We start from the raw sequence: 23,715 nt of genomic DNA on the forward strand, positions 1-23,715 counted from the left end.
TATGAAACTTATTTTTTAACATGTACAAGGGTGAGGGTGGAGCCTTCAAACTCTTTTTAACAGATTATGTAATACGATAGTTATTTCAAACTCAAGGACCGTCAAAAACACACTCTAAAGAGTAAAAATGCACCAAGCTGTAATAAGTGAGTAGCATTAACCAAACCCATCTTGATTCCTATCAAATATTTAATAAAAAGTACAAACTTAACCTGAACTTTTGCCCAAACACTCCCCTTTCACTAATTAGAGCCATTGCACTGAGCCAACTTTATGTAATTGACAAGCAATCAAGTGATTTAGAAGTTTGAACTTTAGTAGCTAAAGTCTTCAATGTCAGATGTAGTTTTCTAGTTGTTTCGAGCTTCTTATATTGCATTATAAAACTCTGTATAACCTCGAAGTCTTTTCTCCAGTTAGCAGTAAAGATGTACTTAGAAAAGGACAAATTAGTACATGGTTTTCAAAGCGATAATGATCATTCTCTTTTAATAAATCTCCCGCAAGCACATCAGACTTGTTGCAGCACCAGGCATACCTAGGAGGAGAAACGTTTGTTAGCGTCAGTTTTTGACAACACTAGCCGGAATGGTAAACTAATATCCTAAAAAGTGTTCCTATCTCCATTTTAATGGTGAGGCAAGTGACAAAATCAATCTTTCTGAGACCAAATTTAAAAAGCGTGGATAAGATCTCGGGCCGAACTTTGGAAGTCTCCATAGTTGGGGAGAACAGAATTGTTCCCTAGATTTCTACCATACTCCCTTTACCCCCCCCCCCCCCCCGAGGAAAAGATCGTTGAAGAGGTTAGCATTCAGGAAACTAGTAATTAAAGAGCTCCTCAGCGGGGATCCGGATTAATTTTGGACGCTCGATTAAATCTGAAATTCTTCATATAAATTATTGTCAGCTCCGTGGGCCGACACAAAGATGATCTTTTGTGTTGGAAAAAAATAAAAGAGTTTGTTTATTTACAAACGGCCCTGGGGATTGGACGCTCAACACGCGAACCTGCTGATAGTACCAGTGTGAAAACAGGGGACTGAGTGTATGTCCTGTGTAGACTGCGGGCTCTGCTCATAACAATGTAGGCTCACCTTTTGCCTCGGTCAGCCAAGCTCTATTAAGCAGTCACTTAAAACACATTTTAACCGACACCAAAATGACAAGCTCAGCTTTGAAAATCTTTGTATAGTTAAGCCTTCGTTGGGTCTCCACTCCTCCGCAGTGTAGGCAGACCAGACGCACTTGTAGCCTGCGCTGAAATCCCAGCTGGGTCCGATTCTTTCAGTGCTACTATTTTAATGGCCGGTTCATTGTAAGGCAGTGCGCACAGTGGGAGTAGTATAGGTTACTACGGCAAGTAAAAAGAAGAAAGCCACATGGTGCTAATGCATCAAGTATTTTCACAGCGTAAAATACTAGTTGGTCCCACTTTGACACACCGGTTATCGTCCTAAAAATAGGCCTTTGTCAAGCTAGGCATAAAGATATACTTGATTTACTTAACACAGATCCTTCCCCAGAAGTCTCCTGACGACCGTCAGATCCATTGCAGGAGGTTGTGCTTTTTCCTTGTTGCAGGAGAATTCTACACCGCTGTCCCTCTTTGCCTAGCGCCTCCAGCCCTGGCAAACAGGTTGGCCAGCTAGACTAGCAACAGAGCTTTGCCTCTGGGCTCCTTAAAGTCCGCCGGCGCCTGGAAAGACATTTTTAAGCGTAAGGAACATCACTGTGATCGGAGTGGGGTGGTTTAATAAAGCAAACATGTAATGGCTAAAGCCACAAAGCCGGATCCCAGCTGGTATAAAGTGGTTGAGGATCTGTCCCAATTCCGATATACTTACAAGTCCTTTCTATGTTTGACAAGCCAATGTCATGTCCAGTTCCCTGAACAAAGGCCAAAACTGAATCAAAATCTCTCCCCCCGTAAAGACTGGATTAGAAATAGTGTCCCCAATAGCTGCGTTAAGGCGATATTTTCTCTCCTTTCAGGGGCCTTACTCTCCATTGTGTCTTTTCGAGAAAAAAAATCGGTGTAATCTGCAGATATTTGACGTTTCGATTCCGAACGAGCCTCCTACCAGCAGACCTGGGAATCTTTTCCAGCTATTTACTAGCACGCACGTTTGTTTGATACTTGATAGGACCGCGCGCTCTGTTGCTCTCCAATCACCATCCAATCCATCCTATCTGATCGAAAGTCTCTCTCGCCTCCACTGGGTTCAAAACAAACGTTAACTTCGATGACAGACACCGAACTATTCTAAGATCAGTTTCGGGCAATAGTACACTTTACTCGCCTTTGCATTAAAGCACAAGAGAACAACTGTGCAATTACATGGCTTCAGGTCTGTGTTAAATTCCCAATGAGAATTATTTGTAGTCATTATTTTAGTTTTAGAAGGCAGCCATTTGTTTAAACCAAATTACTGTTGTACTGTTAAAGACCGAGGAATAATAAAATTATATCATACATATAAGCTTGATGTAACAGAGATATTGGACATGCTATCGGTGCCTCTTTTGCGTCTTGCCAGCATAGTAGTGGGGGGCCTGGTGCTTCTCAGACTAAAACAAAATATACAATGTGTGCAGAACAACGACAGAGTGAAAAACCGAAGGCATTTTCTAATTGGAAAGTCCTGAAAGAACAAATAAATATCATTGTCATCTGTATGGAAAATCCATTTTAATTTAAAATAGTAGATGACAAAATGTTGTAATTCCATAACACGTAGAAAACAAAGACAATAATTTTGCATCAAGTTAGATTTAAAACAACCCACACACGAGTGGGGAGCTTTTTGTTATCTGGATTGCATAGATCAGCAACATATTACACTGAACTGTCACGTCTGGGCGCTCTCACCTCTATTAAAAAGATTCACTTTATTCTAAAAGCTGTATGGAACCATTACATATATTACAAAAATAGTCCTATCTCGTGTATTAGTGCATTTTGTTAAGGTCAATCGTCTAGCTCTGTATGCATAGTATCAATGTTGTAAACAAACTACCGAATGGGATTCTGGGTGTGAGGACACCTCAACCAGAGAGAGTCTATGGACATTTAGCGGGTGGGAGTTTTAAGGCACAGTGTCCAAGACCTAACAAGAAGCTATTTTGGGTACCATGGTATATACACAGTTCTAGGCCCAGAACGTGGCTTCTGTGAGTTTCCCCCAAGTTATTTCAGAGTCCGCTCAAACTTCTGTCCCGTCCCTGCTGTAAATCAGGTGGTTGACGCTGAAGTTGTTCAGGAAGTGCTGGCCGCTTGCACAGGAGTTCATTCGCGGATGGGCCGTGCCGCTGTTGGACGTGGGGCCCGCGCTCACAGCAGGCCCAGCTTGCCTTCCGTGTGACGCTTCGCCCGCCAGCCCTGCCGAGAGCGGCCTGGCGAAGCCATTGTTCCCACTGGCGAAGGCCTGCATGCTGGAGGCGAAGCTGGAGAAACAGGGGCTCCGTGCGGGCGCGGGGGAGGACTGGGGCCCGCTCCCGCAGCCGCCGGCAGAGTTCGGCGGGGCAGGGCAGCTTAGGACCAGCGGGCTGGCTGGGTCTGGCGACTTCAAGGCACCGCCGCTCTGGTCCTCCGCTTTGCCGGGCACTCCCGGGGCGCTGGTCCCAGGGGCCTCCGCCCTCCTTTTCCTCTTCCTGCGAAAGTTGCCGTTATCGAACATCTTCTCGCAGTTGGGGTCCAGGGTCCAGTAATTGCCTTTTCCTGCGGATAAATGAGCAGCACATGAGACGAGGCCCAACACAGCCGGGCCAGGCTTTGCCCCACCAGTAAGCGCCTGGGTGATGGGCCACCGGGAGGGGGAGGGGTGGGAGAACGCAACATTCCTGCACCCTTGGTCCGGGCTCCCTGTTTGTGCCTTCCCAGATGCAGCCGCTAGAGCCCTGCCCCGCGGCGAATGGTTAGCAGCCCTGGAACGAGAGACAAGCCTGGCGTTGCTCTTACACCCGAACGTGCCAGGGCCAGCGGTCAGCATCCCGGCTCTGTACTCGCGTTTATTGCAGCCAGTGCAGAGCAATACTCGCCTTTTCCCCTGGGCCCGGGAGCTGCAGCCAGCGCGCTGTGACTTTCCTCAGGACACGCATGCAACGCGCTGCCAACCCTCCTGAGGGGGAGAAAGGGAGTTTCCTTACCTGGATCGTCTTCATCCCGCGGCACTTTCTTAAAGCAGTCGTTGAGGGACAGGTTGTGCCGGATGGAGTTCTGCCAGCCTGCCTTGCTCTTCTTGTAGAAAGGGAAGTTTTCGGCCACGTACTGGTAAATTTGACTCAAGGTCAGCTTCTTCTCCGGCGCGTTTTGGATGGCCATCGCTATCAGGGCCGAGTACGAGTAGGGGGGCCTCACCAATTTAAAAAACTCCTGCTGGCTGGAGAGAGACAACCAGCTGAGATCGGTGCCCCCAAAGCCTGAGGCCGGGGCCAGGAACTGTCTCTGGCTGGTCCCGTAACCCGAGGGGATGAAGGAAGCCCCATTAGTCCCAGAGAGGTAAGGCGAGGAGCTGATGGCAGGTCCATTGAGCCAGAGGTAGGGGTTCGCGGCCGGGGGGCTGTATTCGCTCAGCCCATAGCCTCCGGGAGGAGCTGATGGCCTCTGTGGGTGGTGGTGGTGCAGGTTTTGCGGGTACACGCTCAGGTTGTCACAGTACACCGCCATGTCCAGCAAATCCTGTGCATTCGGATGCTGGAGAGGGGTCGACTGTGAATTTGTGGGCTGCTGCCCAAATGAGTTCATAATCCCCTGCGAGCGGTGGAGTTTGAAGGACTCCACACAGAGATCATCAGCCCAGGCTGTGTCGGACTGCTGAGCTCTCAGGCACTACGGAAAGACATCTAGATAATGGCCCGGGACGGACTCAGGCTGCAGGCAAACTCAAACCAGCGAGCAAACAGCAGAATCAGGCTGGAGCAAGGGGCAGCACCGCCCCGTCGCCACTCCACCTCCATCCAACCAACGGGCTGCCCCACCTACCCTGGGAACAGCCCCTCTGCGCCCTCTAAGCAACCCCCCATGCACCTCACCACTGCCCCCAGACCACCCTGCCCTCCTGACCGCCTTCTGCACCACTTCTCTTCTATACAGCCCCTCCCACGGTGTGCACCACCCACCCTGCTTTGCCCCACCCCCTGCACAACCTCTAGACCAACCCCCTCTACACCACTTCTATCCCGCCCGCACCCTCTCACCCCGGGGCTCTCAGTCAGCGGCCAGACCCCTGGGGGCAGGTTTCAGGAGGGCCGCCAAGCAGGGCCAGTGTGAGCCTTGAGCAGAAACTGAATCCCGCGCGGGGCTGCAGGCTGAGGCTCCCAGCCCTGCCACTTGGCGCTGAACTCCAAGCATGAGCAATTTAGCTTTCCCGGGACCCCTGTAGCATGGGGCCTGGCAAGTGCCCTGCTCGCTCCCCAGCCATGCTGGGCCGGGCTTTCATATGCAGACCCCCCGTTGTGGTAGCAGTGGTGGGCAGTGGAGTTTGTACAGCCTGTTGGGAGGGCTCAGAAAGAGAAAAGTCGAGAGCCCCTGTCCTGACCAGCTCACACCCTGCCCGGTCCAGTGCACATGCCACCCTGCCCCCGCTGCACTCGGCAGCTCCTGCCCCCGCTGCAGGCCCAGGGTGACGTGACCCGACCCTCTGCACTGCCCCTCTAGAAAGACCCCTGAAGTGACCACCCCTCCGCACAACCCCGGACACCCCTCTCCCGCGCTGCACACGTCACCTTCGTGCTCACAGCCGCCCCCACCAGCCACCCCCAGCGCACAACCCGCCTCGCACCGCCCCAGGCCCACACAGCCCGCCCCAGCGCACCCCGGCTCCCGCCGCCTTCGCTCGCTCCCCGCCCAGCCCGCTGCTGGCACCCAGCGCCCCGAGCGCGCCCCGAGCAAGCCAGCCGCGGGCGCCCCCGAGCCGAAGGGATGCACCCACCTGCCGGACCCCAGCCTGGCACCCTGCGCAGAGAGGGCGGCGCGGGCACGGCCGGGGGGCTGCAGAGCGGAGCAAGCCGGCGGGGCCTGTCACTTTATCCCAGTCCGCGAGCCAAGGCGAAGCAGCTGGCAGCCCCACTGCTCACGTTACAATCCCCGCTCTGAGTTCCGCCTGCCCGCGAGCCGCGCTCTGCCTGCCCGCGCCCCAGCAGCACCCAGCCCGCGGGACTCGGGGCTCGCCGGCACGAAGGGGCTGGTGCCGGGGCTGTTCCGAGTGCTCGCGCCCGAAGGAGCTGCTCAAGCGCAGCCCTTGCTTCGGCCCAGCCCAACCGAACGTTTTCAACAGGGACTGGATTTAAGCCAAAATGTTCCCTGGCCCCATATTCCCCACTCGTGTTTTCTAAACAAAGCAGGACGGAGGCTGCCCTCTCCCTGTGCTTTGCAGGCCAAACAACCCTTCAAAGGAGAGAGCGACAGTGTGGGCAGGTGCAATAGCGCTCCAAGGGCAGAGTTGCAAAGTCAGGCCATGCAGCCTTTGTGTACACGGCCCTTCCATGATTGCAGTCTGACTTCACCTGCACAGGTGCATGGGCGACCAGGGGAGGGGCAGGTTCAAGCTAGAGACATGTGTGCTCCTGCTGGCCTGATCTGACTCTCCTTGTGCATCTGAATTTCCCTTTGCACCAAGACCTTGGGGCCACTCAAGCACATTAGTCCTACAGACAAGACATTCCTAGCAGTTCTGAACATGATGGGGGCATGAAGAGGCTGCACAGCTATTTGTCACAAAGGCCCACAATGGGACAGTGCCGAGACATGAGTTTCCTGCACTTCCTAGCTTACTTCGACTAGTCCAGAGCTTGTTTTAAGCCCTGTTCACAGACTGAGGAGGCCACGACAGCCCTACATCTTCTTGTTGCAACCTGCTAGGGATGACACAATGGCCTGGCAATGGAATGGCTCAGCCAATGGCCAAGTCTACACAAACCTGAAAACACTCTGCCCTTGTTTGCAGGTATGCAGGAATGGATCTCTAGATAATTCAGTCTAGATGTTCAAAAATTGCCTCCTATTATGTGGGCACAATTAAAGGAGAGACCATTTAGAAACCTGGCTCCTTGATTACATCCTCAAGCCAGGCAGTTAGGATTTTAAAGCAGAGCAAATATATGCATATTTAACCGTGGGTGCTAACCTTTACCTACTATATTGAAGGCTGAATTGGTGCTTTGGTAAAGATCAGGGCCATCCTTTGAAAATAACCAGCTTACTGTGCCTGTCTCTGGTACAAATCATTGATATTGTAACCATCAAATGTTATAACAGCAAATATTCAATCTCTGGAAAATAAATTTGCAAGAAATTATTTATATTCTCGTTCATCCCTTTTCTATAGAATTGACATTTGGAATGAAACCTACCATTACGAAATATTCAGTAATATATATGAACTCATGACCCTTTACACCACAAGCAGTGAGTGACTCTTCCCATATGCTAGTCACTGTCAAATCCAGATCCCCATTTATACATCTGGCTGGAGAAACACTGTGGGAGACATTACCTAATGATTACCAGCCAAACACCCTGTCAAGGTTCAATTTACTGTGAGCCCTCCATATCAAAATTTAACCAGACCAAGTACCATTTAGTCTGCTGGGCCCTGGAAATAAATTATGTTTCCTGTTACCAATATATATGGTATCAAACGAATAAAACAGATTTTTCTTTTTGATATAATTAGCTGTGCCTGTCAGTGAAATTAAAAGCATATCTCACAGTCTGCGTTTTGGTTATGACAAGCCTCCAAAACTACTAGTGGTATGTCACAACCAAAAAGCATGTGTACATCACACATCTTTCACTTCACTGACATACATATATCACAAAATGCACAAACTTCCTCTTTTGGTTTGGTAAAACACTTTTTATTGTGTTGTGTTTTCTCCCATCTGTTGTTCCAGATCAGTGAAAAGAAAACTCTCATGCAGTCCATAAAACTAGTCATCCTTGAGATACTTCAGAATTTGATGGCAAATGGATTTTATTTCCGTGACTATCTTGGCTGTGGAAATGTTTTAGTGTTGGCCTTAGAAAAAAATGATACACTTCCTTCTTAAATAACATGGAACATAAAAAGACATGGTTATACATAGGCTAGATTGGGTTAGGTAGCTAAAGTACTTCAGGGGTGTCTCAAATCAATACAATGTTTTGGAGTGTTAATGTGCATAATCAGTATTTTAGATCAGAGAATATAATGTGTGGCAATGTATGCACATTCTGTCTCCCTTTGGGCTGGAGCTTGGGTATGGTATAGGATTGCCAATCCTCCTGGTTTCTCCAGGAATCTCATGGAATCAGGCTTGATTTCCTGGAGGGCTATTCCTGGAGGATTGGAGGCTGCTAAAAACCTGGCAGTGCAGCAGTGCTAAGGCAGGCTCCTTGTGGCCCTTGGGAAATTGTCTGGCATGTTCTTGTGGCCCTTGGGACCAGGACAGGGAGTCACCACATGCAACCCCTGCCCTGCATGGTGATTCTGCAACTTCTGTTGGCTGGGAACTGTGGCCAGTGAGAACTGCAGTGGTGGTTCCTGCAGGCATAGACAGTGTACAGACTTTCCTTGCCTCTCTTCTCCCCAGGGACATGCCAGTGACTTCTGGGAATGTTGTGGGTCCAGGGGAAGCCTGACTTAGACCCACTGTGCTACTAACAGGGAGCCCTTGAAGTAAGCACTGCTTGGCTGTAACCCAGACCCCTCACTTCATTCTGCACCCCAGCCCTGTGCCCCCTTGTGGAGCCCATGCCCTGCACCCTCTCCTGCATCCCAACCTCCTCCCCCATCCTGGAGCCCCCTTTTGCACCCAGAATTCCTCCCAGAACCCACACCCTGCAACCCACACCCCTGCTGCAGCCCAGTGAATCTGAGTGAGGATGGAAGCATGTGAGTGATGGAGGGAGTGGGGCAGGGCTTCAGGGAAGGGGCAGGGCCAGGTGTTCAGGTTTGTGTGGTTAGATAGTTGGCAACCCTAATGTGGTAACAATGCAGTTATAGTCTATCAGATTGTCCTGGGACTCAAGACAATGCAGTTCAGTGGACAGAGTCAACATGATAACCCTTGAGTGCAGGACTGCATGGCTTACTAGTCAAATCCATGGGTCACCACAAAAAGCCCACCCGATTCCACCAGGTGCCAGCCCAGGGCCCTAACAGTGGCAGCGTAGTCTGCACATGGGTCAATGGGGAACAACACACTGACCTTACATGGGTGGGAAACTTCACTCACTACCCCTTCTTGGACTACTTTCTATTATGCTCCCTGGATCTGTAATCAGGGCTGTCCCTAAAGAGGTGCATGACCTGGGACATAGACATCGAGTTTCTAATCTGCTGAGGGGTGTACCCCTGATTCCACCCCCACTTTACCTCTTCCCTTAAAGCCCTACCTTGACCTGCTTTTTTCCACCCCTGCTCCACCCCTGTCTGCTTCTTCCCACCTCACCCCTCCTCTTCCTTGCCCAGTTCCATTCCCTCCCCAAGTGTGCTGTTCCCTCACTGCTCCTCCTTCCCCACAGACCCTCTAGACACCGCAAAGCATCTGATCCATAGCATGTAGTAGGCACTGAAGGTGTGTCTAGATTACATCCCTTTCTTGAAAAAGGGATGTAAATTAGACACTTTGAAATTGCAAATGAAGCTGGGATTGAAATTTCCCGTGCTTCATTTGCATAATGTCAGCCGCAGTTTTTTTCAACATGGGGATTTTCGATAGAAAAATGGCAGTTTAGACGGGGATCTTTCAAAAATAAAACCTTTTCCCAAAAGATCCTGTATTCCTCAAAAAATGAGTTTTACAGGATCTTTTGAAAAAGGTTGTTTTTTTTTTGAAGGATCTCCAGCTAAACTGCCGTTTTTCTATCGAAAAGCCCCGTGTCTAAAAAAACCACGGCTGCCATTATGCAAATGAAGCATGGGAAATTTAAATCCCGGCTTCATTTGCAATTTCAAAGTGTGTAATTTACATCCCTTTTTCAAGAAAGGTGCTGATCAGTGAGGCCCAATGGTGGGCAGGAAGTGATGAAGGGAGAGGGAGGCTCTGGTACGGGGCCTGCCTCCTGCCTCAATTCCCCACCTGCCACCTCACAATTTTATCAAAGTGCAGGACCTGGGGCAGTTGCTCCCAATTCACTATATCCAAGGGACAGCTCTGGCAATCGTCCATATAATATCAGGGTCTCTAGACTCCTCAACACAGGTAACTCCCTGGAACTCATACTTCAGACAGTCAGCTGTAGGCAACAGGTCTCTGGTCTGGGTCTCAGATTCTCCAGTTTCCACAGGCAAGGGCTGTAACAGCTTCTGGGGTGAAGTCTCCAGAAAGCATCCTTCCTACTTGGCCTGCAGCCCAGATTGACCTAGGTGCTTCCTTTATAGTATGAATGCAGGTGAAGCATGCCCAGCAGGGTCTGACAGTTGGAAATTCCTCTGCCCATAGTGCAGGAGTAACCTTTTCTATCTAGTGTGGGATATGCACACCCTACCACAAGGTGTGATTATATAGAGCTCGTATGAATTTGAATTTTGCAGCCTGACCCTGAAGCTAGAACTACTCATTCCAATGTTGTTTATATTTTGCATTCCGTAAAAGAGAGACAAATCCAGACTTTTAAATGAATAGTGTTAAGAACATAAGAATTCCCATATTAGTTCTGGGCACTAGTCCATCTAGTCTAGTATTCTCTGTTTGATAGTGGCCAGTAACAGATGCTACAGAGATGTACAAAACCGTAGGGGACTGGAAGATAGGATGTGAATGGTTTATGTCCTGCAGCATGAAGTTTTATATCCATTATACATTTTTATTCTATCTAATGTAAATGTGTATATTCTCCATGAGAAATCATGCATTTTCCTCAGATGCCCCCTCGCCCACAAAACTATGCCAGTGGAAATTATGCTCTCATATCTAAAAGATGGGGTGTCTCATAAAGCAAAATTTAGTTGTTTTGGTGAATGCAATTTATTGCCTTTGAGACATAACATTTGTATCAATAGCAATAGGAGATATCACTAATAGCCACACATTCACTGGATTTGGCATAATGTGTGTATGAGGAACATGGGTGGATTGGGGCTCACCACCCAGGCCCACCAATGGGGGAGCTAAAAGGGAGCAATTGCCCTGGGGCCCAATGATTCTAAAGGGCCTGGGGCTCCCAGTCACTGTTGCCACAGTACTGGCAGTGTGGCTGGAAGCCCCAGGCCTTTTAGAATTGCCCTGGGAGTGGCATGTGACATGCTCACGTCAGTTTTGAGTGGCAGCAGGATCAGGGGGGATGCCAGACCATATGGGTGGTGCTGGAGGACTGGCTGCCCACCAGCCCTGCTCCTTCTGCCCGAGGCATCGGGGAGTGCAGAGCTGGGCCCATCCCCCTTTGCCCAGGGTCCTGGCAACCCTGTTGGCTCCCCTGCCTCCAGTTGCACAATGTCCAGCTCTGGGGCAATGCTGGTCCAAGATGTTGTGAAGATGGCTGATGAAGTGTGTGGAGCAGAAGGAATGGAGGTGAGGGTGAGTGGAGGTTGGCTGAGGTAGTGTCTGGGGGCAGAAGAAAAGTGGGAGCTGAGGCAGCAAGGAGGAGATTATCACTTTATTCACTCTCTAGGTTCCTGCTGCGTACCAGAAAGAAATCCAAGAATTTTGCTTCTATCGCCTCCTGATTTTCACTGAGGGGCCTGCCACCCTGAAACTTGCTTCCTTATCTTGTTTGGTAGAAGAACTTGATCTGCTGACCTTCAAAATACTGTTCAAGGGCCACCTGTTTTCCTAAATATTTGAGAAAGCACCAGGCTATGTCTACACTGCAGAGTTTTTGCTCAAAACCAGCCGTTTTTGGGCAAAAACTTGTGGAGTGTCCACACTACAAGCACGTTCTTGTGCAAGAAAAAGTACAGTAAAGCGTAAAAACACAGGGCTTTTTCCCCATGAGGAATAAGCCTTTTTGCACAAGAGCTCTTGCACAAAAAGGCACGTGTGGACAGGCAACAGGGGTTTCTTGCACAAGAAACCCCTATGGCTAAAATGGCCATTAGAGCTTTCTCGTGCAAGAGTGTGTCCATATTGCCATGGATGCTCTTGTGCAAAAGCACATGGCAGTGTGGACACGCTCTTGCGCAAGAACTTTTTGTGCAAGAACTCTTGCACAAAAAGTTCTTGCGCAAGAACCCTGCAGTATAGACATAGCCTTAGGGTTTAGGAAACTATATAAAGGTTTTGGGGGTGAGACTTGATAGAATTTCGTGGTGGAGCATTTGTGGGGTGAAACTGGGTGAAGTCAGGTTGACTGTGCTGGTTCACTTATTGTGAAATTATTTTCCTGGAGAAGCTCCTAGAGTACATGAACAGACACATTTTCAAACCATCAATGGATAAATTCATGCCAGTAAGAAGGTGAGAGAACACTGAAGGCAATATATACCCATGCATTTTTTGTCATATTTTAAAACCAATTATATTAACATCACAAATGTAACAAGAGCAATGTCCTCTCCATTTTGGAGGAATTATTCCAGAGAGCACATTGGCTTCAAACATTATACTGTTAAATTATAAGGTATTTAATAAATATTTTATCATTTAATGCTCATCACTGGGCTAGAAATAATCAAACCAGAACAAAAAAGTAAGTGGTCCTGTAGTACCTAAGTCCTGGTCTACACTAGGGAGTTATTTTGAAATACCCCCCCCTTACATCAAAATAATAATCAGAGTGTCCACACTTCCAAGCACGTTATTTTGAAATAACAAGCTTGTTATTTCAAAATCAATACTCCTGCTTTCTTCAGGGAACAAGCTTATTTTTAAATAGTTATTTTGGGCATTAATATTTCAAATTTAGTTATTTTGAAATAATTTTCTAGTGTAGACATGCCCTTAGACACTAAACAAAAAATATGTGCCTCTTGCTCCACTCATCTGAAGAAATGTATTGTGCCCACGCAAGCTAATGATACTACAGGCTGAAACTCTCTTAACCAGGATTCTTTGGTCCTGCAACATACATGGTCTGGCATGGATGTTGCAGGACAATAGAGTCCAGGTGGAGGGCCAGTGGCAAGGGTCCCTGTCGGGCTAGCAGGGCAGTGGGCTGCCTACAGCGAGCTGACTGCAGAGCCGTCTAACATGTGGCAGCAAATTTGCCCAGCGAGGTTGGGAGACACACATGTGGCCGCTCTTCTGAGACTTTCAAACATGAAACCTGAACAGCTGACTTTTTCTAAGAAGCAGTGAATTTGTTGATATAATAAGTCTGTGGAGGGTGTATGTTTTATTTTGTGTTATTTTGTCAATGAAAAATGCAGGGGATGAAAATGTAATTTCCAGAGCTGAACCTGGGTACATGCATGATGTCAGACCTAAAGGCAGATTAGCCACTAAAATGCAGGGAGAGAAAGTTGCTGCCACCTGCTAGAGCACTGACTGCATATTTTCATGGCCAGTCTCTGGGAAGACTGAGGAGCACTGAACACATTGTAGATTTTCAAGCATATATGTCTTGTGGGAAAAGACTTGATATTGACATTCACAGTGTAGCTCATACTCCTCCTCTGGGAACAAAATCAGCTAATTTAAGCTACCAATAGGAAGGGGATTTGTGCTGTTTGGAAGACATGCCTTTTGCTACTGGGAGTGTCCAACTGTCTTGCAAGTGGTGCAGAGACAGCCAGTCAGTAGCAGGCAACTACTGATGACAGTTGATCTGGACACACCTGCAATGAGGATAAACACAGAGGCAGTTTAAAGCCATGTTAAACTTAACATTGCGGAGTGGGACTACCCACTCTTTCATGCAGACTCTCACATACCAGTCATGTTCAATAGCAGGAGTTACAGGGCTCCCATCAGATAACCCATAACTAGGGGTTGGCTCTTTTCAGTCTGCTCCTGGGTTTCAACTCCATCATCTGAGTCCCACAAAGAGGACAGAAGGCACTAACGGATATAGCACGTATACTTGCTTGATTCATGAAGGCCATAAAGTCTCCACCGTCCTGTGAGTACAAGGCCCCAGCAAAATGCAAGGTCTTTTACTTGTTGGAACTATTCTTTTTAACTGGACTGAAAACCACATGTGAATTGCAACAAGCTAACCTCCTTATCCCTAACTGTGCCTCCAGAATGCTGCAAGAAAGGTTTAAAACTCTGGGGCCCAATGCCAATTTGTCTCCTATGGGACGAAAACATCCTTCCTGACCCCAGAAGGGGTGATCAGTCAGGCCCACAAAATCTGCAAAATTGCGCTGAAGGTCCCAGTACAGGGTGGTGCATGGAATTTATGAAACAGAGAAGACAGGACTGGGGTTTAAATAAATAACAAGGGGACAATGATTTAGTTAGGGTTGGTCCTGCTTTGGGCAGGGGGGAGGACTGATGACCTCCTGAGGTCTCTTGCAGCTCTATGATTCTATGAATGAGGGACCAATCAACTTCTTGCCTCCATTTGCTAGCCAATGAGTGCTAGAGCCCCTAAAGGAGGAGGGACTACAGATGTGTCCTCCCCACATGTTCTCCTCCCCCTGGTATAGGAGCTGTCCCAATCACCACCAGTCCCACCAACTTTCCCACCCAGTAAAGGAGCTAGGCAGCCCTGTCAAGCACCTACCATTTGTAGAACAGGAGAGTTCAGTGGAAGTTTAGTGGTGTAAAAAATAAACCAGGTTGGCATCGGGGCCGGATTAAGGTTACTAGGAGCCTAAAGTTAGTGGGAGGAAAGGGCTTAAATATGAATTACATATTGGAAAAAAATATGAAGTCATCAAACACTTACCTAATAACAAGTTTATTCTACTCTCACTACACTCAAGTCTTCAAACATTTTTCCCTCTCGCTTTAGCTGTTGCAAAATCATGAATGATGGATGCCATACTGTCCTTCCCTTAGGCTTCCTTCCTCTGAGGTAGCGGAGTTCTTATCTGCGAGGATGAACATACCACACTAATACCAACCCTGGTACCTTCCCTTGCAACAAACCCCGTTGCCAGCTTTGTCCACAATTCACTCTGCTGATACCATTATTGGACCTAACCAAGTGAGTTATAAGATCAAGAACACATATTGCTGTGCATCTAGAAATATAATTTTTGCTATCATGTGCCAAAAGTGTCCGTCTGCTATGTACATTGGAGAAACGTCTCAGACACTTCGCCAAAGGATCAATGCCCACAAAACAGATATTAGACAGGATCACAAAGAAAAAACAGTCTCTTGCCATTTCAACCAGAAAGGACATTGTCTCAATGACTTGATTACCTGCATCCTGCTTCAAAGGCCTTTTAACACTGCACTTGAAAGAGAATCCTCTGAACTGTCATTCATGCTTAAATTCGACACTTTACGCCCGAGTTTGAATAAAGAATCTAATTACCTTACCCATTACAAAGATAGCTTCCCCAATTATCACCTTTAATATCATTAGCTCACAGACATTCACCTCCCCTCCCAATCCCCCTTCTGTTCTGAAATTTGATTTGTTCTTTTCATATGTGTTCATTTTTTTTTTAAATTGTATCCTTTGGTATATATGGTTGTGACAATTTTCTTCCACTATTTGATCTGAGGAAGTGGGTCTGGTCCACAAAAGCTCATCACCTAATAAACCATCTTGTTAGTCTTTAAAGTGCTACATAGTCCTGTTTTTTGATTCAGCTACACCAGACTAACATGACTACATTTCTATCACCCTTCAGGACTGGTGTGTATTTACTAGGCTGGTGTAGAATGAAGTCTCTAGCTGACTGCAGACCTTAACCTTGCTTCTTTTTTCCCCTTAAAATGGTCAGAAGTTAGGGGAGAAAAGTGAATGAGATTCTACTTATCCAGGAGTGAAAATATTTGTTCTTCTGGACCATGGCCTGAAGTCAATAATAAGGCTACAAACATATATCTGTCAACCGGAATTGGTCTTTGTATTCTTATTCCCTTCTTGAATTACAGTCATTCCATGCTTACCCTGCATTTTCCACTTGGGAAAGGAGTTAGTCTGAGTTGGGCCAGAAAGATGAGGATTAGCTTCAGGTTTTATTTGGCTTTAAGTTTTTGGAATGAAACTCAAAAGAAATCAAAGGTGAGGTACTTTTTGTTGAATTGTTGGATTGAATTGTTAAAGACCCAGAAAATTGACAGAAGCCTGTCTTAACCTATTTAGTCAGTCTATCATAGTCTGCTAAGAATAAATTTTAAAATCCTTGAGGGAGAGCCTGGGGAGGGAAAAACCTACAACACAGCGTGTTGAGCTCCCTCCAATGCTTTTGCAGCCTCTTAAAAAATACAAAGATGCAAAAAAAATACAAAAAAATTCAGCTGTGGAACTAGGCTGAGCATAAGGAAAGATCTTGGTTGCTTGTGCATCCCAGTATGGAAAAAATACATCAACGAGAAAAACTGGATTTATTTGATTTTTAGCACAGTTTGGTACAGTTTTGAACACAGCTCATCATAAATCTGAAGCCCCTCAATGGAAGGTATTGTAAAAGTTAAAGAACTGATGTCTAGAATGGGGTGTTTTGTTTTCCAAATGTGTGGAAGTTCATTCCTTATACATGGGAAGGGGGAAGAGACAATAGTTCTGACTGGAGCTGGATAGAGCATATGCAGGTTCTTTTCAAGCTTCCCACCCTACCACTCTGGTACGTGCTGCCTCTTCCCATGACACCCACAGGCACTCACCAATTGCCCAGAAATGGACTCAGCACACATATAAGATGATAGTGACGGGCAATAGGACCTAGCACGCAGCATCCTGGAGCTGCCAGCCAGGCTTGGGGGACACAGGCACAGCAAGGGAGCCTTGTCCCTCCCTGACAGCTAAGCAGAGCCCTGGAGAGATTGCGGGTTGGGGGAACAGTGGGGGAGGTAAGTCTAGGTTGGATATTAGGAAAAACTATTTCACTAGGAGGGTGGTGAAGCACTGGAATGGGTTACCTAGAGAGGTGGTGGAATCTCCATCCCTAGAGGTTTTTAAGTCTCAGCTTGACAGAGCCCTGTCTGGGATGATTTAGTTGGGGTTGGTCCTGCTTTGGGCCAGGGGGCTGGACTAGATGATCTCCTGAGGTGTCTTCCAGCCTTATGATTCTATGAACCCTTTGGGAGGCAAGGTCTACTCAGACTACATCCACAGCTGGCACAGGTTTCCCTAGTAAACAGATTTTTGTGTCCTGTTAACTGGATACTTGGCCATGTATTTCTGCAGTGCAGGGAGACACAGAACAGAGGGAACAGAAGCAACCGGCTGCTGCGGGCAGCTGTCGAAGCTCCTTCTAAGCCACAGGGGGCTGCTTTGACTTTCCTGCTGGCAGAAACGCTCCAGGCTCCAGCAGAGCTACTCTGTGCTTCAGAATTAGTCCTCTTTTTCTGCTTCTGTAGCCATGGATACTTTCTTCTGGAAGGCATGGAACTTAAGGGTTTTGTACCTGTGTGACAAATGTGGAGTTGCAGCTTATCTTTGTTCTAAAATGGAAGCAATGAGTCTTAGCTTTGCCTCAGAGGATGTGTAGGTGTTTACAACCCTTATCGCTGCACTGAATTGTGCCTTTAGCCTTTCTGTCTTGATTTCTCCATCACTAAAATGGGGACAATAAACAGAGTCTTTCAAATCTATGAAAATCCATTTTATAGCAGCACATATCCGCAGCTACATATACAAATGCAGATATCCATGGACATGTTTGCAGATTGCAGATTAGATGCAGATACAAGTTTTGTATCCATGCAAGGCTATAACAATAAAACCTCTTGTGCAGTTGTGAGGCTCAATTAGATAATGTTTCAGTAATATTATCTATATGAAACCTAAAAGATAAAGCTACTGCCACATACTTTGGGAGATGAAAGTTTGTCAGAACCGGTGATATGGTCTGTCTGTGTAAGGGATAAAGTGAAAAATGAAGGGCAAGAAAAACATAAAAAACATAATTGTCTGCCGAACTAAATGAGATATTCAGTGATTCAGTATTTGTTTTTGGGGCAAACTTAAGTCTTGGCTGATTCTATCTTTTCTATAACTAAGAATTCAGAAACCCACCAGCTAAGCAAAAGCGTTTATTTTATTATTTAAAAAAATCATACACAGACAGCTCATTAAAAGTATTTTTTCTAGAAATACCAATTCTGAAAGAGACAGAAATAATAGAATTTTTTTAAAGATGACCCCCCCCCCATACACACACGCACGTAAACCAAAACCAAATCTCAAATCTGAGTCCCTTAGGATTGGACAGGTGGCTGGGAGTGTTTGGAAGTGAATCCCTGAATCTGAATCTAACAGCCCTTTTGTTTTGATTTAGGGTTATTTTTTACTTCAGGTTCGGAGGAGGCTAAATTTAATGAGGTTTTAACCAAAAGTGATAGAAATCACACAATACCAGCTTAGTCCTGGCATTTGGAGCCCAAATCTCTAGGCAACTGCCCAGATTTCAGCATTGTAAACTCTGACCATCAAACTCATCCATAGGACTGTAATCCGAGCCACATGCCTTATTCTAAATGCAATTATATTCTGTTTCCTTGGCTCAGCTCCACTTTTCTAATTAGTCTCTAACCTGCCCAAAATACTCAATGTTACTATTATGGAACTTGGCCGATTTGTCCCATTTTCATGTTTTCTTATAAGATGCTACACATAAAAGAATCACAAACTTAAAAAAAAAGTGCCTGTAATATGATTGCAAAAGAGTCATTTTATCCTGGCTGTTGTAATTTTGGTAGCTTTGTGCTCAAAGTGGTTAAAATGTCATGGCAACCCAGCAGCATCATTTCTGACTCTACATCCCGTGTTTAGTGATCAAATGCCAGAAAGCTGATAGAAATGTGCATAGGCACAAGAAAACCCTCACGTAAAAAGTGGCAAATAGTGCAAGTATTCTTTTAGTAGTTTACCATTGTAACATCACTGTTTCACTACATGTGCTGACACCTGAACTTAGACCAATCATAGTGTTTCCAAATTCAGTTCAGATAGTGTGCATAGGTGTGCCTTCAACTTAAAAGAATTTTTGTTTTCTTAATTGTTTGACTGTAATGCCATCTAGTGGAAATTGTACCAGCTGAAAATATCTCACCTCAATAGCTAGAATCATACATTTTTCATCATTATTTAATATATAGGAACAATTAAGAGTCAGTTATATGTGTGTGTGGTAATATTTACAAGGAGGAAGAGATATGGGATAGAAAGAAGAAGCATTTGCCCTGCAACCTTTGCCAAATGGTACCATCTATTCCTACCTGAAGTATTGTTACCAAACTGAACACATGTAAATGTGATGAAACAGAAGTGCCTTCAAATTCTGTTTCCTATATTGTGTATGTGCTTTGTTATATCTCCTTTAAGGAGATGTATCAGTAGAGTTCGCATATATGAAAGGTAGTGGGCAAGATGGTTTATACATATTTTCTGGTATATTTTATAAAGGATTACTAGGCATTTACACAAAACAAAACAAAAACCCACCACCAAACCACAGCATAGAAAAAGCTACCATTAGAGGACCCAGATAAGTGAGTTTGGCAGCCTTTAAGACACCAGGTAAGGTACATTTATTTTGCTAATTATTTGGTTATTTGTTTCATGTTTCATGTTGTTTCCTAACTAGTGATGCATCACGAGAAGCAGCTGTGTCAGTAAACTGTAGCTTTGTGCTAATTGATGCAGGTAAGTAATGTATTTTATTTCTTTTTGTGTTAAAGTGTCTAGATGTCATGTTGACTATACTTCAAGTGAATAAACAGATGACCAGGTGAAATAATTTGTCTGGAGCTCTTCAAATGCAGTAAAGCATAGATAGATAGGCCTTGAAAGGCCATTTGTGTCTTCCACATATAACTTTCATTTTGTGTGTGAGTCTGTCTGTCTGTCTGTTTCTCTCTCTCTCTTTTTAGACAAGTCAGAAGTACCAAGAGTTAAGATTTCAGAGCCAAACCATTAGAACAATCTCAAGTAAACATGTGGGAGGCAGGACCAGCAGCCTCCTTGATACTGAGACCAGTATTAACAAACAAGTGGAAAATACAGCACTAATATTCCAAGTGACCTGGACATTTATAAACATTTGATGGCACAGATATAGGAAGTGTCCTACAGACAGGTTCAGCCAGTGTCTGAACTCAAAATAATGGGCTCAAAAATCAGCGAGAGAAAATAAACTAATTCCAAAATATTCCAGCCTACAAGGTAGGGGTGAGCAATATTTTTGATGGGGCCACACTGAGATTTTGGAAAGTGATCAAGGGCCTCAATTCTCTATGGAAGGGGTCTAAGGTTTGGGATGGAGGTTGTGTAAAGAAGAGAGCTCGGGGCTGGGAACTGGGGCGCAGGAGTGAATTTTGATCTCGGGGAAGCGTGTACCAGGGAGTGCAGGGTCTGTGAGGGAATTGTGACCTGGGGTGGAATGTGTGTGCAGAGGATTTGGATGGTGACTGAGGGCAGAAAGGGGTAGCAACCTGGGGCAGGGAGTTGGGAAATGGGAGGGGATGGGGTGCTGGAGACAGGGGCTGGTTGGAACTCACTTACCTTAGGTGGCTCCTGGACAGCAGCCTAACAGCATCTCTGAGGCAGGCTCCCTCTTGAAGCAGCCCCAGGCTGCTCAAGGAGGATCCCTCCGTGCACTGCTCAGGGACACATGACCCTGGAGGGGCGAGAGACTTTATGCGCTTCCTGCCCCCAGGCCAATCATCAGAGCTGGGAGAGAGGCCTGGGGGCAGTGGAGTTTGTGAACTCTCTCTCCCCCCACCAGGCCTGTGTGGCACCTAGAGGGAACCCCCAGCCATTTTGAACAGCTGGCAGCTCCTTCTATGCACCACGTGCCCCTGGCGGTGGTGGTGCATGCGAAGTCTCTCCCACCCTGCCTCCCTGCCAGCGATGCGCCTCACTGTTCAAAATGGCTGCCTTCTCCCTCTAGGCATCATGGGCCTGTGGTGGGGGGATAGGGAGGAGCTGCCAGCCACTCTGAACAGCCTTGAGGTCTCGGCAGGGTGGGTTGGATCAAATGGCTTGGCAGGCCTAATTCGGCCTGTCGTCTGTATCTTGCCCATTCCTGCTATAGGACAGACATATCACAGCCCAACAATATTAAAGCTTTGCATTTTTTGAAAGTTTCATAGCAAACCCTGTTTGTTATTCTGACATAATTAGAGTTCCAGTCTCTGGGTGAGTGCCACTATTCTCACATACTTCATGTTTATAGTTGATGCCATTCTGTGGTTCATGGAAATCTTAGTCTTTTCTGACATACACCAACTAGATTGCAGGACAGTATCACTTGGTTAAGGACAAATGTACTCATGACCTGAAGTAAAAGAGCTGACAACATGCTGGAGAAAAGAATTTCAAGCTAGAATGCTTCTATGCCACTGTCTTTCCCAGCTGTAGTTTTGGTCTCTTGATGTAAATTTGAGCAGCCTTCTAAATTATGGCAGAGGTCCCATTCATTCACATAGCTACGTAAAGCTCAGGGCTGAGCAAAGGAGAACTTAAAGCACCTCATCCTCTGACTTGTGCTGTATAGCCATATGCCAAGTTTTGGACCACTGGCTAAGAACAATATTTCCACCCTTGGCAGTCTTATCCCTAGATACGCTAGCTTCACACAAAGTAACGTACACATTGCTCCCCTTATTCTAGCCCTTTAAATTCTCTGGTGGGGCTTGTGTCTTGAGGAAATACTTTTGGGTGTATTTTTGCTTAGGCACTGAAGTGACGACCACACAACTCTCAACAGACTTAGTGGCTAAAGAATACAGGAAAGCAAAACCAAAAATGGCAGAGGGACACGCAGTGGTAACTCTCTCAATAAGGAGATCTAAAACTGGAACCTCTCCATCTTTTAATGTCTGTAGAGAACTTGTTAAAGATATAGAACTCAGCTAATTACAATATTATAATTAGCTGGGTGGCCTAACAACCGCAGAGGGAGCATTCATTGCACAGCATCTGCTGCAGTAGCAGAAGATGCATCTCCAAGGGAAGAGATAGCGAGGTGCTGTTGCAATACATCATGCTTTGCACCTGAGAAGTGGATCAATGACCAGATGTTTCACATTTCAGCTAAGTACATTTAAAAAACACAGGACCTTATTGTTTCATCAGCCTTTAGGGTATATTCTCAACTTGCTGCACAAGGTATTTGCCACACAGCTCTCATGAATGTTAATGGGACTTGTTCACAGTGACTCTTTCACATCAGTTGCAAATATATGCCTCGGAGGCTTACAGGTCAAATGATATTTTAACCCAGTTTCAAAGAAAAGTTTTGCAAGATAGTTGCTGACGTTTAAATGGAAGGTATACGAGAGAGATAAATGGGGAAGACACGATGGTTAATTTGAATGACTCATGCTAGACTTTTTTTCCACTTATTCATATGAAATAAATGTTGCTTATTGGAATGATAATGATTTGAGATATCTTCAGTAAATACACTTTTTCACCAAAATAAAATTAATATTTTAAATAAAGTTATAGAAACTAAAATAAAGACATACTAAAAAATAACAAACATGGAATGAATTTTAAGTAGTAATGTTCGAAGTTTTAAAAAATTAGCAATCAAACTCAACTAATGTGAAGCACAATAATTCAAATATTATTATAGCGTGGCAATTTTACTTAACACTATGCTACTGTTTTGGAAAGACAAATTTTGACTCACCGTGGTTGCTAATCCAGGTCTTTAAGAGATCAAATCAAGACTGTGCCAGTTAGTATTTATGACTGTCTATGGTACTTAACTAAATTATTGCTAAAGCTAGAAATTCAAATAATTCAAATAGCTCAAGTTCAATCATTTCCAGTGGTAAGCTCCCTGAACCTCCTCTTATTTTAATGGCTATTGAGCTGCTCAGCTGCTTGCAGAACTCTTATTGTAACTTAAAATGATTTTCCATAAGTGTTAAGAACAAACAAAAAATATATATAGCCAAGTTCCTACCTGCACAGACTCACTAAGATAAAATATATTCCAACCCCCAAATATACAGTCTGAATGCTCTTAACTTCTTTTTACATTTTTTCTGAAATTAAACACAGATTTTTGCTCTTACACTTTTTTTTCCATTGTAACCAAGGTTACAGACTAAGACAAATTTTTTAGGATTCAAACCCTCGATCCTGCCTTGATTTTATATCCTATAAGTAATTCCACTGGCTTGCTAGTATTTCCAAGATGCAAGTAATAAAAACAAATTATGATATTCAGCAATATTTAATCTATAAACAGTACCTTATTCATTTCAGTATCTGACTTTGACAGTACAAACAATTCTTTTCCAGCAGGAAGTGTTAAAAATGGTTTGAAATTTGTACGTGACTTGTAGTGCGCAGCCACTTGTGCCCAACATAACGCAATCTGGATGCACACATGAATTTTGTATATAAAACATTCAGGTATCATACCCTTTATGACATGAAAATATAATTTGCATGGGAGAATAATGCCATTTATCAATACATGTGATTTTGCATGCTTATTTAAACACAGATTTTCAAAGCCTATATCAAAATTTGACTCTTACTATTTGAATCAATTGCTCAATTTCCTGCTAGTATGTATACCAGGAAATATTCTGATAATGATTTTTTCCCCATTTAAGATATTTACAATTTCCAAAGCAGTCATGGGATGGATTTTCCCCCTGAAATGTCCTAGAGCTTTCTGACTGTTTTAACAAAGACAAAAAGGAAAAAGCACTCTTCTTCCCTTCCCTGAAAAAACAATAATTTAAAATCAGAAG

The 23,715-nt window shown here is 45.4% G+C and overlaps 1 protein-coding gene across 1 annotated transcript; it reads right to left on the minus strand.

The window, feature by feature from the left end:
* Positions 1-813: 813 nt before the first annotated feature.
* On the minus strand, positions 814-5,065 carry FOXI2 (forkhead box I2). The gene is made up of 2 exons (XM_006121365.5): positions 4,150-5,065; positions 814-3,721 (listed from the first exon to the last, which is right to left on the minus strand). Exons 1-2 carry the CDS (start codon positions 4,745-4,747, stop codon positions 3,207-3,209), a joined length of 1,113 nt encoding a protein of 370 aa, XP_006121427.3. The 5' UTR covers positions 4,748-5,065; the 3' UTR covers positions 814-3,206.
* Between the last annotated feature and the right edge of the window lie 18,650 nt (positions 5,066-23,715).

Source organism: Pelodiscus sinensis, chromosome 8 (genome assembly GCF_052426305.1).
Source record: "Pelodiscus sinensis isolate ZL-2025 chromosome 8, ASM5242630v1, whole genome shotgun sequence".
Taxonomy (NCBI): Eukaryota; Metazoa; Chordata; order Testudines; family Trionychidae; genus Pelodiscus; species Pelodiscus sinensis.

Coding starts and splice junctions, on each gene's coding strand:
- FOXI2 (XM_006121365.5), bottom strand. CDS start 4,747: ATGAACTCATTTGGGCAGCAGCCCACAAATTCACAGTCGACCCCTCTC. Junction 3,722..4,149: donor GCGGGATGAAGACGATCCAG/GTAAGGAAACTC, acceptor ATTTATCCGCAG/GAAAAGGCAATTACTGGACC.